This window comes from Schistocerca gregaria, chromosome 3 (genome assembly GCF_023897955.1).
Source record: "Schistocerca gregaria isolate iqSchGreg1 chromosome 3, iqSchGreg1.2, whole genome shotgun sequence".
NCBI lineage: Eukaryota > Metazoa > Arthropoda > Insecta > Orthoptera > Acrididae > Schistocerca > Schistocerca gregaria.
The window spans coordinates 193443505-193461525 of NC_064922.1; the positions used below are offsets into that span (position 1 = coordinate 193443505).

Here is an 18021-nt window from a genome sequence, read left to right on the forward strand (position 1 = left end):
ATTCCCACTAACTAAATAATCCAACCATCATTGATAACAGCTGCCTCACTAAAAAGCAAGGGAGTTCCTGTATAAGATCCGGAAAGGCCTCAAGACATAGCTCTGACTTTGAAACACGCATGAGTTTTTACAAATAGTTGACAGATTTATTATTGCAACAGATATTTCACTGTAATTTTATCTCCAGGACTCAATTTCCATTTTTTGTAATATTTGTGTGGTAAATGCTTAACTCCAATCCACAGTATTCCCCATTCTCTAATTAAGACAGCTGTACAATTTGCTCTCTTTTTGCTGTAAATGAGGTGCCCTGTTTAGAAACACTCTGCGTCACAATTGGGAAAGAAATACATACATCACAATTAAATTTAAAATTTGTTACCTCACTGCACAACAAGATGCTACTTCAAAAACATCTAACGGAATATAAACAGGAAGCAAGCAGATTACAATTACAAGAAAAGTATATTAAAAACAAACATTCATTAATGTGTGCTTTAAAGGAAGTTCACAAATTTGACGAAAGTGTTTTCCTACCTTACTGCTCATTTATATTTCCATCTCATGTGAAAGTTTTCAGTGTGGCTGTAATTTCGTAGCAATATTTGGAAAAGCCCTAACATTCAATCTAACAAAAATAAAATCTTTGCCCTTACGGTTTACAGCAATTTACATAGAAGAGGATCATTTGGTCAGTCCTTTTGTTTTGCATATGCTGCCTCCCACTCTATCAAATATGTTGCATGTGGTCTTGTAACTGCAGTCTAATTTGTTTCTATAAATTATGTCTAGAATGTAATCATAAAACATGACATACAGCATATCAAGGTCATAGCACCCTCTTGTAGGAACAGACATATTTTTTGCTGATTGTACTTTCTCTACATTTATATACAACATTGTCATCAATAGGTTAACTGTGTTCTTACATAATATAAACAAAGATCCTTTTAACATGGAAATTTTCACTTACCCATTTATTATTGTGCATCTGACATTAGCAGGTGAAGTTTTGGAAGGCTGGAACTACTTAAAGATCAAAGAACATGTATCATCTTAATCATTTTTATCTGACAGTTAGCAGACAACCTTACAATATTTACTCATCTTGCTTCACTGCACTCCTGTGTGTTTATCAAAACACCATGAGTTACTAGCTGTTAACAACAAACACAAGAGTGATAATTGAAATTCCTGAAGAACAATGCAATGTGATACAGTCAAGGTGAAGGTTGTAAGGATCACAGCATTACATGATTGATTCATTAAGACGAAGGCCTGTGGAAGCTCAAACAAAACTGAAACCCATAAAAAGAAGTGCAAATATGAGAACAGTAGCTCTCCTATAGGTAAGAAACTATTTTTTGGGGAGGAATGTGTACAGAGCCACAGGTGAGACTGCAAAGTGGGCTCTCAATGAGGCTGAGGAAAGGATACTGGAAACAACTGTCAAAAGTAACCCCTTTCACATTACAAGCTGTTCAACACAATGATAATTCAATTTAAGTCCACACACTGAGACTTCTCCTTTCATTAACATACTACATACATTACAAATATATTTATGAGATAATTTCCTCTTTGTGGAGCACTTCTAGTGAAAATTTTTACAACTTCCAAATAACATTAGCCCCGTGAATACTACACTTAACTTGGGCCTGGTTACCTGCAGCAAACATGGATATTAGGTCTCATACCAGCTATCACAATACACCTTAACTAGTTTTTATAATGTACACTTTAAGCACCTTCTCTGCATTTGCCAGCATTATCAGATAATCCAAAGTGTACTCTACAGTAAGAGCTTCTGTGATAGCAGTCTTTTCATAAGTGAAAATGATAACATAATGAAATTGGCACTGTGGATTTAGAAAAAGACCATCACACATTCTATCTGGTAAATTTTAATATGCACGTGAACAAGATCAGTGGCAACCAACCTAAGTTCCAACTGTCACCACAGGGAGAGAAAATTCTGAATGCAAGACAAACAATGTCAGGTGAAACACAAGAACAGCATTTATGTGTAATCTCCAATTTCTGAATGTCCCCAAAACCTCAAGATCAACATTTTCAACTAATCTAATGTACGGTGACACTGTCACTAAGGCACATTTGTACAGTTGCACATTAGTAGCAGGCAATTGGTTCAAATCCTGGAGGTTTAAACTTCTCATTGCTATATCTACCAAGTTGGTGAAGGGGATAGTGGTAAAATTCCTCATCAAGAATTTGTGCTACTGCCCCGCATTAAATTCCATGTCTCTACATAGCATCTCATCTCATGAAGTTATGGCATGTGATGTTTGTTGGATGGGATTGTTGAATTCAATGGCCATCTTGGTGTCATTCAAGGTGAAGTGGCTCTGAGCTGAAACCAGGTTTCACATTCTCCATTATACCACCACCACCACCACCACCACCACCACCACCACCACCACCACCACCAACAACAACAACAACAACAACGCATTACAATAAAGATGTGACCATCAGTCATCAACAAAAACAGTTACAGTTGAATTATCTAACATGTAAGCCACCTACACTAAGTCAACTAAAAAGATTTGCACAAAGTCTTGAGCTGCATGAATTAAGTATGTAATGGGAAGAAGGTGCTTGTTATTCAATATGATGTAGTTTGTACAGTTTAAAGCTCTGAAATAAATATAACCACTACCTTACAAAACTTCCTGCCTAAAAATGTATTATTTCTTATTCCCTCTCTTCATACCATGAAAAACCGGTCCTGTTACTTTATACAGGTAGTTTCTCAATGAGAATGTAAAATTGATGTCTGTAAACATTCATGAAACTATATATTTTAATTAAAGAACATGCAGATCGTTAACAAGCATTGTGTTGATGGAATTAAAAACAAAAAATCAATACCAAGATTGTTATACAGAGAGGATTAACTCAGCTGAGCTGCCATGCAACAACATACTGGCTAGATTGTTTATAGAATCAGGATAACATTTGCCTGAAGTGGATTACAGAAACTGAAGAAAATCTGAATTCAGATTAATACCATTCCTCAAAAATAAGGAGTTCAGTCTCTAACTATACTCTCATCACACTCAGGGTAAATGCTAAAATAAGGTAATTCATTAAACACCACCAACAACTTACACATACACAAATTCAAATTTTGCAACTGCCTTTCTTAATAGGTATACAGTAGAAGACAAAAAATTTATGAGTACTGAAATAAAAAAGATGTCATGATTGTGCAAAAATGTGAAATTTAAATTTGGTACCTGGATTCAAAAAGGACAGATTGCATAAAGCTTAAACAATCCATATGACAAGGTTCAACAGAGAACAGTCATGGCAGAGTGCTTTGCCAAATAAAAATCAATATTAAAGCTGATAGCAATGTAGCTGCCACCTAATTTAGGCACAGGTAGCAAAAATGTTGACCTTTTCATAAATACAATGACTAGCATAAATTTTGAAACACTGTCAGCAAAACACATTGTTAATTCATGAAATAAAAATGTTGCTTCCATTCATAGTATACCATGACTCAACACAAAAAAAACAACTGCAGTGCAGAAACAATGTTATGGACAAGAACTTGCTCCTTTTCTAGCAGCAGCAGCACACCATAGGGTGCTGGAGAGAACCATTCCCAATGATAGGAAAATGCACAAAACTACAGGCTTATACCACAGTCATCAGTACACTACAGAATTCTGGAACACATTTTAAGCTCTCAGATTAAGACATTTCTGCAGACTAAAACTCTTCTCTGTAGGAATCAACTTTGATTCTGCAATCAATGATTGTGTGAATTCAGCTCACTCCTTTTGTACATGAAATGCAGAGGACCAAGGTTGATGCAGAATTCCTAGACACCCAGAAGATGTTCAGCACAATTCCACAATATTGTCTGACAAACAAAATACGAGCACACACAACATCAACGCGGATTTCTGATTGGATTGAAGACAACATAGCATGTCAATCTTAGCAAAGCAAAATCTTTTGGCACAAAAATAACACTGTGGATACATCAACAGTGTCTTAGAGGACCATTACGTTTCGCAGTATATATTAATGAGCTAATAGAAAACACTGTAAGTTCAATGACTTTTTCAGGGGTGATTCTATTAATAAGGCAAGTCACATACGACATAACACCCCTTTTATTGTGAATGATTTCAGATATTGAAATGGGGTTTTAAGCAATTTTATTTCATGAATGGTTTCAGATATCGAAATGAGGTTATCAACAAATAATAGTACACTAAGTGGCATCTAGTTTGGTATGTGATAAAGTGACTTAACACTTGTAGCGATCAAGATATTAAAGCAAGTATGACTGTTTTTAAAGAGAATGGTATACTTACTTTAATGGTATCCAAAAGCATTTGAAAAGTATAGCGATATAATGCTTGTTAATGTTGAGGTTGAAACGCACTCCAAAAAATCCAAGAAATATTCTAAAACTGAAAAAAAAATTCTGGTAAAATTGGATATTGTATTTTAAACATAAACATACAAGGCTATGTTGTTGTCTCAAGCCTTATGACAGTTTATTTGTCTGCACTGCAAAACTAGAGGGAACAGTGTCATCTACTGGCAGGTCACTTCTGCTTCAACGTTACTTGCATGCAGGTATGTATACTGATGGGTACTTAGACTTGCTACTATTCTATGACAAATGGTGTCACAAGACATATTGGCAAGGAACATGGGATCAGCCCGGAGTGTCATTTGCAACAACATAAATTCTAGCGGTATTATCTGTCACTAGCCAGGTACTAGGAGAAAGTTATTTCTAAAGTCATATAGAATTTTGCTGGTTTGATCATTGGGAGACAACACTATACTTTTGAGACAACACTATATTTTTTCAGTATGTGCTCTTTACTGACAGAGCAACATTTATGAACCACAGTAATGTAAACTGATGTAACATGAACTATTGGGCAGCTGAAAAATGTGCGCTGGCTTTGTCAGGTATGACGACGACCATGAAGCGTAAACCTATGATTGTGGCTTCATAGGAAATTCCATTGTTGGACCCTACTTCATACAAAGGATGTTAAATGGAAATACATATGCACAAATTCTTATGAACATTTTCATCTGCTATGCTGACAAAGGCACCACTTGATGAGAAACAGTGTAAGTGACTCCAATACTACAGCTCTTGAGATCAGTCTTCCCATGTTGCAATGCAAATATTGAATAAAATGTTTCCTTACTGTTGGATAGGATGGAATGGTGCAGTACAGTGGCCAATGAAGCCTCCTCATTAGCTCCATGATTTCTTTCTATGGGAGTAGTGAAAGATGCTGTCTATCGTGAAGCCTTAATTAATTAGGCCAGGTGATGTGTGCATATTACCCACTGTACTTTTATCTGCTTATCTGTCTCTTAAAAGCGAATGCCAATACACCATGCAGGCAATGGCAAACAGCTTGAGCACATAACTTTTCCCCCTAAAATCTGTGGAAGTTAATATAGTAGTTTTCTGTATCCCTTGAATAGGATTGTCTGTCATTATGAAGTATGTATGACCGACATTTCTGTTTCAGCTTTGACATGTAGGATTGGGGAGCATTTAATGGGATATATTTGTTTCTACAAATATTTGGAAATGAATAAGTATTTGAAATAGTTTTCCTAGGCCTCATTTGTTGCACCAAAAGCTAGCATACATCACAGTTCCATATGCAAAACTCATAGCTGACCCTGTATTTAAGGTATACAGGAAATTAGGTTTTATTATAGTAGCATACGGCTGTCTTCCTTATTGCATGTAATGACAGAGCCTCACACGGTGTTTAAATTGCAATAGCCGACTGGCTAATTGCTTTCGAATTTTAGTTCATTTTTCAGACTATTTTGTGAAGAGTTTCAACCTCAACATTAAAAACCATTGTATCTCACTGTTCTTATCTTTCCAAAAAATAATAAGGGTGTTATGTCTTATGTGACTCACCCAGTACACAAAGAATTTGCAACACTACAAGCCGTACAAAAAAGCAGGAACATCTGTAGAAGATCGACACTTGGTGCAGAGATTAATAGTTGATCCTCAACATAAACAAATGTAATGTATTGCATATAAATAGGCAGAAACATCCTTTACTGTAACATTACACAATTGCAGAATGCTGACTGGAAACAACCACATCCATTAAGTATCTAGGAGCATGAGCAAGGATCAATTTAAAGTGGAACTACCACATAAAACTGACGGTACAGCAGATGCCAGACAGAATAACTGGAAGAATACCCAGGAAGTGTTGCCCACCCATGAAGGAGGCAGCTTACAAAAACCATTGTTTGACCAATATGTAGATATTCCTTATCATTCTGGGACCTTGTTACACATAGTATTGACAGAGGAAATACAGTAGATTCCAAGAAGAGCAACACATTTCAGCACAGGTTAATTTAGAAGTGTGACAGTGTTGCAGAGTTGTTCAACTCCAGTTACAGAGGCTCCAAGAGCAAACATGCACACCACAGTTACCATCCAAATTCCGAGAATATACACGCTTAAAAGAGTCAGCTAAAGAGGCCTACCAACTATTGTTATGCCTGAAGACCATTCACAACTGGAGTAGCGAACAGGGAGGGGGAGTGACAGTAGTACACAAAGTGGCCGCTGCCGCACATCTTAATGTGGCTTTCAGAGTACAGGTGTAAGTAGTGTGCATACCAAATCACATTTATGCATGTCATAATCTACCCCCCAGTTGAATGGGTTTTTGGAATAGAAATAAACAAGAAATGAAGGGTTATGGTTTGTGGAAGACTCGATTGTCGGTGCATTTCATACCTGCATTAAAGTGTTTTATTGTTCAGTGAAGTCTGCACAATGAAACTTTTTCAGTATATTTGAGGAACACCCATGTATGCAGAATTTTCCAATACACTGGTTAATGTGACGTAGTTAAAGAGAATTACTTAATGAAAAACAAACTGTTGCAACAACTGCCTCATTTTTGTATCAAACAAGTAGGAAGAACTTACAAGGATGTCTGAAAGAACAGACGCTGTTGGCGATCCATTTCTGTATGAAACAATTCAAAATTAATTCAGTAAACACACACTCTTTGAAATCTGTTTTACTATGTATAGATCTAGTGAGACAAACTCAGATTTCCCTTGTATTTAGTGACTCTGATATAAAGATGTAGACAGTGTGACATGGAAGTTTGGGTTGGTCAAGGGTGCATGCATGGATAGCCGAAGTGGTTTAGGCGACTGCTCGTAATTTACAATAAGTGGAAAATTCTGCTTGAGTCCCGGTCCGGCACAAATTTTCACATGTCAGTATTTGGTAGAAGATCTATACATAGTACAGCTAATTTCAAAGAATTGACACTCGGTGAATTAATTTTGAAATAGGAAGAAAGTGGTTTTTCAAACACACACACACACACACACACACACACACACACACACACACACACACACACACACACACAGTAACTTCATAGTTGACAAAATGAGGGGAGTTGGGAAGTTGTGGAGAACGAACAGTATAAGGGGAGGGGAGTATTATCACTACGAAACAATAAATGGCACAGTAAGACAACTTGTTACTCCCATGACCAAGTTGACAATATTTCAAGTACACCTCACTAATTAAACGAAGCACTGTTCAATTCCATCTTTCTGTCTTCAATAATAATTGTGCAACAAGTTCATATATTCCCTCCAAATTCCATAGCTGTAACCAAAACAATCTGAACATATTAAGTATTATAAGATGATGTGTCACATTTTAGTGAGCATGCCTACTGCATGACAATGCGCCAACAGTGTCTATTTACAAAGAATTACTGTCTAAGAAAGTGAGAACAATTATTTTTTAAGTCATAACTGCAGTCACTGAAGAGACTATAAATGCATGGTATATGGTAAAGAGAACTGTGACACACTTAAAATAACTAAGGTATTGTGGCATGTCATTTTACAAAGTTAATTCTCTCAAAACTTTGCAGTACATTCAATGGCCATAAAATTAAGAGTGTTTTATAAAGGGAGTGATAGCCATTAATCTGATGGTATGAAGCCCAATTGGCTGCAACTGCATTGTGCCAGATTCATTCAAACTACTAGGACACTAACTATATGAGGGTGCTGCCACCGAGACTGCCAACAATCAGTGTACGGCACATCTTGCCAGGAGACATTAATGGCATGGCATACACTGTTTCGAATGTAAGTCTAAGCGTCACTCAGAATTCAAGTATCTACATAAAGTGTCCCTGAAAAGCGTTTAATACAGACAATCTAATAATTCTTCCACCTACAATCAAAATTTTCATTCTGATGTAAATGTGTGTTATCTACCAATTGTAATTGATCCAGTAACTGGAATAAGAACCTAAAATTCACTGCATCAAAACCCTACAAGAATAAATACGATACAAAAGTACACCACCATTCCTTGCTGCTAGCGCACATTATAGTTTTTTGATTGTGCATACAAATGTCTTTGTGAATATCATTATGTTAAAAGTGGAGCCCTTGTTATTGGTGTTTCAACAATTGATCAAACAAATCCAAAGTAATATACATGTCACTAGACACATTAACCAAACACAGCAAAATACTCACTCCTTTGCACACAATTATTTGATGAAAAAGATCTTGTGAAACCTTTGGTCATTTATAAATAATAAGGGTGTTCCAATGATACTGAATATAGTATCCTTAAAATAGTTAAGTGTTACTCATAATTACAACTGCTATGAAGCATCAGAGTAACAGTGAAATGCTAGTTAAAATATAATTTTCCAACAGAGATAGGGTGTTTGACCTGGTCTGAAGAGGAACACAAATCAATTGTAGGCCTGTATAAGCAACTGAGAAGAGGAAATAATAAATCAATGTAGTGTGGCCACATCTGTATTTGAAGGTGAATCACCATGCATCAATGCAACACATTACATTACTCTGTATCACAATGAAAGTGAAGTAAAGCTGGGACCATTTGATGATAGCATCCCACTTGTAAATGTGCCATTGAGGTTAAGAGGAAAACAATTCAGTAACCTTGCATCAACAGTACCAGAGTGCTGTGTGTGCTTCACTTACGGAAGACATAGTAACTTCATGATATGTTGGCACAAAAATAAATGGAATCTCAAAAAACAAAAACGTTTTACGTTGATGTGTGAAAACACTGGATTTAACAGAGGAATGACAAACAATGACAAATTTAGAAATTAAGTTTTTCATTTAAATTAAAATCAGTTGTTTATATACAATAGATTTACACAGTTTAACAGCAATCACAGTACAGAATTAATTTCATTTCTTTATTCTTAATACTACACAAATTCATCAGCAGGTACTCCATACTTTTGCCTGCCTATACCAATCAAGTCTATAAGATTTTTGTTTTAATATTAAGTATCTCAAAAACACACTGATAGGCAGTGCCTGTCACACAAACAGTGCTCCAATGAAAGCAACAGAATAAATGAGAATTTGTTGTATCAATTTGTCAATACAGGAATGCTACCTCCTATTTTACAGAAACATTCAGTACCTTCTGAAAATCAATAAAAAAGTAAACAATATATCAAGGAGTTAAAACACTTATAAACTTGCTTGATGGTGTTTCTTATGTACACTACGTGACAGTGCTTGCCTTAATGATATTACTTCCTTTAAAAGTCAATATCATCATTCAATGATAAGGACATTATCACAGTCACACTTGCGTTCTTCATCAGTTACTAGTAGTTCTTGAGGGAGTGGAAGGAAAAGGTGTGGGAAAAATCAGTTATCTTTTTTCATTCATGCAACATGAACTCGAATGTCAAAAGCAATATGAAAATATAGACCAAATCAAGAAAATAAATTCCCACAATGGAGGAAACAATTTTGAAACTAGCATAGTCATATGAATATCTGAATAATGTAAATAAATTGTATATGCACTTTGAAAGATTCATCAAACTGGTATTCTGCAAATAATAAGAACATTATGTTGTACAAATGCTCTGCATATATTTACCTGGCAAATCAGTTTAACAAAGTCACTAGCAGAACGTAAGATGAATTCTAACAACCTGATACATCTTTATCTTTTAGTGAATTAATGTGTTATGAATATCAGTTACATTGGAAATGCAATATTTCTTGAGAGAGATGAGCATTTCAGTATTATCCAACCACCACAACTAACAAAAACAGTAAAAAGAGGAAAAAACGCATTCATTGTATAAGGAAGTTATATCATTACCATAAAATACTATGCACTCTATAAATATATTTTACTAACTTTATGACTCATTATACCAACAATATGACTCATTTTCAACAAGCATAGACAGCACAGTCTTCTCCATTGCTATCACACAGTGACCATTAAATAATGTCAGAAAATTTCATTCTTGCTGAAGAGCGAATTTTGCACAGATTAAAATTTCATTTGATTCAATCAAAGTAAGCTAAGTTCAAACTGCGAAGGAATCTCTGGATATAAACTGATCTGGTGAATGGATAATTTTAACAAATGGTGCAAGTTTTGACGAACCTCTATAAATACAAAGAAAATGGGCTGACAGGACAAGTTCTATGTGGCTAGGTTCAAGAGAACAGAAAAATCTTCATACATGCACAAAAACTGGGGAAACAGCATCTTTGAGCTCAAAGAACATAAGGAGAAATTTAGGTTCTGTGTTGCTCTCATGTCAGCAAACGAGGAGCACATGCTGCAAGAATTTCAAAGATAAATGAAAGTGCACACTTATTAAATCAATATGAGTGACAGAACACCAGGCAAAACAAAAAACTAAATGGTGCGCAAATATTCCAATGAAGAAAAAGTTCATAATATGACGCATATTTCAAAGCCGTATTCTTCTGGGACAAACAAAGTCTAATGAGGAACCTGTTAAGGGCCTACTTACAAGCAATGGTTTTCGACTTCTAAAAGGAAGTTTAATTGCTTCACTGTGTCTTGACAATATTAATTTAACTTTTCGAATCTAAATAAGTATGACTTATTTATGACAACACACTTTCCACCAATAAAAGTTTTGCCTTATATCTTTATGCGGCAAACTGTGCTCATTATATACCTTCTAAGAACATTAAGGTACACAAATAATGACATATGTAATTTTCTGCTGGGTGTTTGATGAAATATACAGAGCTTAACCTGCAGAAGGGCTCAGTCTTTTTAAAAATCCCACTGCCACTATCAGAAGTATTTTGAGAAAACATGATGAATTGTGTACTGGTCTCCCAAAAATTAAATGCCAAATGATAACACAATTAAGGAACAGTCAATCACATTTAAAACAAGATGGCAAGTCATTTGTCGAGTACAATTCCTATTACTATGGAAAAAAGAGGATATAATTTAAACATCTCTTTCACATTCCCGGGAGATGTACTTCCTACTTTATGACAATCAAGGAAAATTCTAATATCAAAACAACAAAGAACACCGTTTTCACCCATAACATTGTGCATGTACTCAAAGCTTTCTGAAATAAATTAAGCTTAATTTTTTTTTCTTTTTTGGTCATGTCAGCTCAACCATTTTCTTTCGCTTCTCAGATCTAATTCAAACCTGGCTTGGCAAGAACATTGTCACTGATATTCATATATCGAGATAACAATTAACATGCAGAAATTACACGAAAATGTACAAGTATTATTCACATGAGATCCGCACAGCAGATCAGTAACTATATAAACATCTCAGTACACTCAACCCATCTTTCCCATTCTTACAAAATAGTTCTCTCTATTACCTCAGACTTTAGAAGTAATTACCATGAGAAACACTTTTTAAACACATTAACTTGTGTAGCACAGGAATTGAAATTTTTGTATGTAATTCCAAAACAGAAGCCTGCTCTTATCCTTAGAGAAAGTGTTTTGTACATACTGCAACTTCATGGCCACTGTCAGCTGCAATCACTGACACACTGATACTTCTAGGTATTAACACAACAGAAATTGTTCAACTATGAACAATTTCAAGATATGAGCTTCCCTTGGGAAGAGATGTATCGGAGCCATGGACCGTATTGAATGAATACGCTCCATACACTCCAGCACCGGAGACAGACGATGTTGCACCACATGCCCACCTTTCAACTCCTGCAATGGATCCACTTGGAACTTGCTTTTCAACTAATGCCATCTCTGGACTGTCTGATGGCTGTGACATCACTGTCATAAGCTGGTCAGTGGAAGGATTTGAGAGAAGATATTTGAAGAACTCGTACATTGACCAGCAGATAGCAGTTGATGGCATCTGATAGAGAACCCTTGCCTGGATTCCTCTGAAATATCCTTTCAGACCACCCAACTTGTAGACTGTCCTTATGGCATGAAATAACCCTGATTCTCTCACTGCTACAGGTTGTGTGTTGAGTAATGTCTTGCACACATCAAGTGGTGTCGTTACAGCTGCTGCAACACCACCGGCACAGGCTCCTGACAGCATATGAGCTTTTGGATTGTAGTGTCTTTCTGGGTTAGTTAAACTTTGGGCAAATTCATATATAATGAAATGAATACTCTGAAATGGGATATTCATTGTCAGTTGCGTGGTGTATGAACGGTAGAATGCTCTGAGCCCTTCTGCACGATATACTTTTACCATACAATCTAGGCATGATTTATATGGTGAGTTGTACATTTGCAGTCTTTGTTTAACAACTGAAAACACAACACAGTCCAAAATTAGTGGCACAGGTGGTACATTACATGTGCAGTATTTGACGTGTTGCGCGAAGCGGTCAGAGTTCCGATGTTTGACAGCAGAGCATGAAAAAGAAAAAAAAAGTTTTACGTTAGAAACAGGTCTTCATATTCATGAGGCATACTAAGTACAAGTATTTCATTAAAATATAACAATTCTACCACCATACTGGGAAATGGTGTAACAACAAATACAATTATTTCCAAATGGACCAAATACAAGAAGAGTGAATTAATTCACACCTCATTCTTTTCCAAATGTTTCAGCAGACAAGAATACCGAGAAGTGCTTACAGAAAGTTCACCTGATGGTTTTCCTCATCCACTTTACCTTAAGTACTTCTGTCACACAACATTTTTACAGTGTTGTCTAAAACCATCATTTACTAACTCAAAAGCTTTTGTAATGACATTTAATCTATGGACCACTTCATTTCCACTTAAACTTCTAATTTATTGTGCTGCTCAAGTGACTGGGGTTCACTTCAAGATTACTTGCTAAGACGGTAACCATGTGCTCTAGCCAGTAGATAACAAAGACACTCGCAATATGCAATGGAATCTATCAGAAGAAAATAATACACAAAAATTCATATTGACACACAAAAACTTATTGTATTTCTCTATGATGAGTGTTTCCAAGATTCTCTACTTTCATAAAAAAAGAAAAAGAAAAAAAAAATAGGTCAAATGGCTCTGAGCACTATGGGACTTGACTTCTGAGGTCATCAGTCCCCTAGAACTTAAAACTACTTAAACCTAACTAACCTAAGGACACCACAGACATCCATACCCGAGGCAGGATTTGAACCAGCAGTCGCGCTGTTCCGACTGTAGTGCCTAAAACCCCTTAGCCACTCCGGCCGGCTTCTACTTTCCTAAGTTCTCTAGGCAACCAGATCTTCCTTGCTACACTCATGAATGGAACACAGAAATAAAGGTATAAAGTAGGCTCTGCTCTCCACTGTATGGTGCACTTCCATGTAAATACACTACATTGCCACAAGCACATTGAACACTTCCATGGCATACACATGCCTGAACACACTCCATTTTTCAGTAACAAAAACTCGCAGGCCTACATTTGCTTATGTCTACGTGGATTTACCAACTACTTGTTTAAAAGAGTTTTACAGAGGAAGCACAAATAGTTTTACAAAAGCAGTATGATCAAGCACTTGATAACACTAAATGAATCCACATTTACTAATTTTTAATGACACACTTCTTTACTTCGTGACAAACTATGTATCCATGCCCTAAACTTTCTGCAAACATAATAAACCACTGATTGTCAAACTTTGTAGTTGATTCAAAATTACTTTGGCACCAACCACAGATATGTGCAGAACCTACTAGGCCTAAATTGATCACAAGTCATTATTTTTATGAAAACTTCATACATGTGTAATAAACCCTATTGCCTGCCTCTAAAAAAATTTCCACTGGCAGCACACTGCATACAGTTATGAGGTTGCTCTTCAGACATGAAAAAATGCTTTTAAGATGACATGGGAAGTCATACTTGGTAAGCTCTTCATTATTTGCACTGAGATGCTTGCTGAACAAAAAAGAAAACTGACAACAATAACAAATTAAGAGAGGTGGTCCACCAATACGTGTTATTAGCAACTGACTGACAAATGAATTGTTAAACTAAATAGTGCAGTTAAACAGATCTGGAATTTATCATAACACACATTTACCAGCACACACTTTCATTGATGACATTTTAAAGAATGCCTTTGAAAACTTGATTAAATCAAGACTTTATGAATTAGAAATACACTGATTGCACATGGAAAGGTCTTAAATGCCTTGCTATCGTTACTCCTACTATTGGTGTGTTATATTGCTATTAAGTCCATATTATCTTTTTACAGTGCATTACGTACTTTTAGTCAACCTGTGACATTGACTGACATTGTGATATTACTTGTATGAATAATCTGAAGTTACACAACTGAAAAATACAGATGACAACTGGCATCACTTCTGGTCACTTAGAATACAGGGAATCAAGCCATTTTCATCCTTGCAGAATAGTATCATATCTGTTCTGCTATAAACTCACTGATATTAAATTTATAATTCAACCTGTACAGCAGGCTAGTTTTTTTTTAACTACCAACATAACATACACCTGGCATGTATAAAATTAAACTGCGACAATCTCTGTCATGCATTATGACAAGTATTTGTCAATGATAATACACCAGCATTTTTAAGATCGATGACTAATTTACAAACGCGTACATTAGAAAACTAATGTTTTTAAGATTTGATAACATGAAGCACTGCTTCTGCACATACTTTGTGAAAAATCACAGTTTTTTATTTTAAGTGAAGGACTTATTTGTGTGATGCACTATACAACCACCTATTAAAAACTGCTAAGAAATTCAGAATAACTTAGTGTCAGTATATTGTCTGCATTCAAACTGAGTGAAGGGAACACAGGTGCTAGGCAGTGGGTTCTGGCAGCCTTTAAGATACAGATTCAAATACAGGTTCTGTCATGTTTACACACAACCATATTATTACTGTAACGGCCTCCTCCAGTAGTGTGCGCGCGCTTGTAAACAAACCCACACCTCTTGTTATAATGCTACCACCCCACCCACCCCCTCAAAACAAAAACACACATTACAGGCTTGTCAATCTAAAAACTCTACGCACCTTCAGCTGGGTTCATCACACCATCGTGCAGGAGCGTCGCAGCCACTCCAGCAGTACCTAAATATTTAGGAATGATTGATGTTATTCACTGAAATGCAAAAGTAATCACTTTTAGATGGTGACAGGCGTTGTAAGACTCACCAACAGCCACGTGACTATTGAAGGGTAATGCCTGTGTGAGAGACTTCTTTACATACTCATACGATGAAAAATATAGCGCATGGGCTGGTCCTGCCCCCATAACAACTGCACTCATTCCACGAACAGGTCTCAGAACTCCTTCATGTTTCACCATGCGAAATAGTGTTTCACTCATTCCTCTATACGTAGCATTTGGAGTTGGTGACAGGTTTTGCATCCGCGTCTACAAATACAAAAATACATTCTCTAATTACACGTTTACATTTAGTGTGCTTTAGGTAATACGTTTCACTGTTACAAACTTTGGGTAACAGCCATAAAAGATAATTATTCTTTAAACGACTGTGCGATAACAACGCACAAATCACACTTGTTAGACTCATACCTTTACCGAATCGAGCGGGTACATGACACAATGTTCCATTACACCAGCGACGGCTCCCGCCGTCATATGGGTAGCAACATCATTTGTTGGAAGTGTTTCATAGTCATCAAAGTCCATAATAGTCTTTTTTATAGATAAATAACACTCCTGCGGAACTTTTTGAACTGTCCTTGGCTGTTTGTACTTCGTCAAAATAACTGTCACGCTCTCACACAGACACAACACCACTATTCAGGTCGACACAACCACTCCTCCTCACCAAGAAGTATGCTCTGAGTGGTTCCGTGCAATCGTGGTGAAGTCAGTGCCTGCTAGATATAGTGGCGCATAACCTCATACCGACATCAGGATCCGAGCGGCCTTTTCAAATATATCGTCCATTTTGCAATTCACTGTTGTATTTGCAAATTATTGAAAATGTTTCTGTTGCAATATTTATCACTCGCTCTTAAGTATATTAAGCACTCAAATTATAATCAAATACGCAGAGACTGACTGCTGAGCTTCGACATGTCGCACTGAAATATCTGTACACCATAATCTTTGGAACGGTTCGGGAACTACGTGCCGGCAAATTGCGGCATCTTGGAGCGTTAGACGACGTTGAAAACGTGTAATAAATGTAGTTGTGAATCACGGCATTTTCCAGGAAACTTACTAAATTTTCCTCACTGTTAACTGAATTAAAGTTTCGCAGTTCTATTTCTTCACTGGTAGGCACTTCAAATATTTTCAAAACAAGTCATTGCCTTTCCTTCTTACACCACTGACACAAGGTTCACACACAAGTAACTTCCAAGACCTGAATGTTGATTTTCTTGCTGACAGAAAGCTGCTTTGTCGTATTCATATTTTCTATTAAAACGGAAGAGTAAGAACATGCCACAGATGCATCCGGACACACATTGTGGAAATAAATATCACAAAGAATTTAATGGAAGCTTCATACGAAGCTTCTCATTCGAACCAAATGTGTATCAAACCTTACTCTTTTGCAATGAATAATATATATGTTGACGAAAAGGGTCGCACAGCAGCACTACGAGCAAAATCATGTAAATTCTTTGGATGAGCACGACAAAGAAAGTAAATGTTTTCTAAAAATTATTGATTTGTTGTTGGTTTTCTCTGGATCAGCATTTCCTGTCGCCTTAGAACATGGGAGAAAAATGCACAATTTATTATACATACATAAACATATAAATACAACCATCTAACTATTTACCTTGTTCCAGATTTCTCCCTAAGACATATACTTATTTTTGCATACAGTTAGTCGCATGTTCCATTGATCAATCTCACGGAAATCAATTTGAGGTGGAACGTGTCAAGTGCATAAGAAATGCATATATGCACGCTTGAAAGTGATATCTCCACAGGACGTGGTCTACAGTATGGCTGTATTTGCTTGATTTGTAGCTAAATGTTTCTGAATGTAAATTTTCAATTCGAAAAGTTTAAAGATGTCCTTGCACTTCGCAAGATAGTGGACGTGTCGATTTTCATCTAAAGGGAACAATGAAATGACTCAGACATCATTGTCACTATAAGAATACTGGATACAAATGCTACCATTTCATTCGCAACATACGTTTGGCCATACCATATAATACCGAACGGAACGAAAAACGAAACCTTTCCACTTAATAAAAAAAATTTAATTCCAGTCCCTTTTATGACACTAATCTAGTGTTTTATGATAAAATATTGCGGGCTGGTTTGTAAGATTCTTAGAAGTGAGACTTAAGACTGACTGGGAACACACAGGGGCACCAGGCATTGTCCTCCCAAACAACTGCTTGTGGCTAATGTCCAGATCGAGGACAGCTTGGTGCTATGTGTAAGAGTTGTTGTTGTTGTTGTCTTCAGTCCTGAGACTGGTTTGATGCAGCTCTCCATGTTACTCTATCCTGTGCAAGCTGCTTCATCTCCCAGTACCTACTGCAACCTACATCCTTCTGAATCTGCTTAGTGTACTCATCTCTCGGTCTCCCTCTACGATTTTTACCCTCCACGCTGCCCTCCAATGCTAAATTTGTGATCCCTTGATGCCTCAAAACATGTCCTACCAACCGATCCCTTCTTCTAGTCAAGTTGTGCCACAAACT

General features: G+C 36.5%; 1 protein-coding gene across 2 annotated transcripts in view; it reads right to left on the reverse strand.

Annotated features, from left to right (window-relative positions):
- The window catches only part of LOC126356316 (mitoferrin-1), a 48843-nt gene extending 31842 nt beyond the window's left edge, over positions 1–17001 (reverse strand). The window contains exons 1-4 of one of the 2 annotated variants that reach the window (XM_050007280.1): positions 15914–16956; positions 15529–15751; positions 15388–15444; positions 12093–12666 (exon numbers count right to left, since the gene is read on the reverse strand). In XM_050007280.1, coding sequence (XP_049863237.1) covers positions 12093–12666; positions 15388–15444; positions 15529–15751; positions 15914–16030 — 971 coding nt within the window. In that variant the 5' untranslated portion in view covers positions 16031–16956. Of the gene's footprint in view, positions 1–9195; positions 12667–15387; positions 15445–15528; positions 15752–15913 lie in introns of those variants that run through there. The other variant, XM_050007279.1, reaches the window with a different exon arrangement.
- Positions 17002–18021: the final 1020 nt, after the last annotated feature.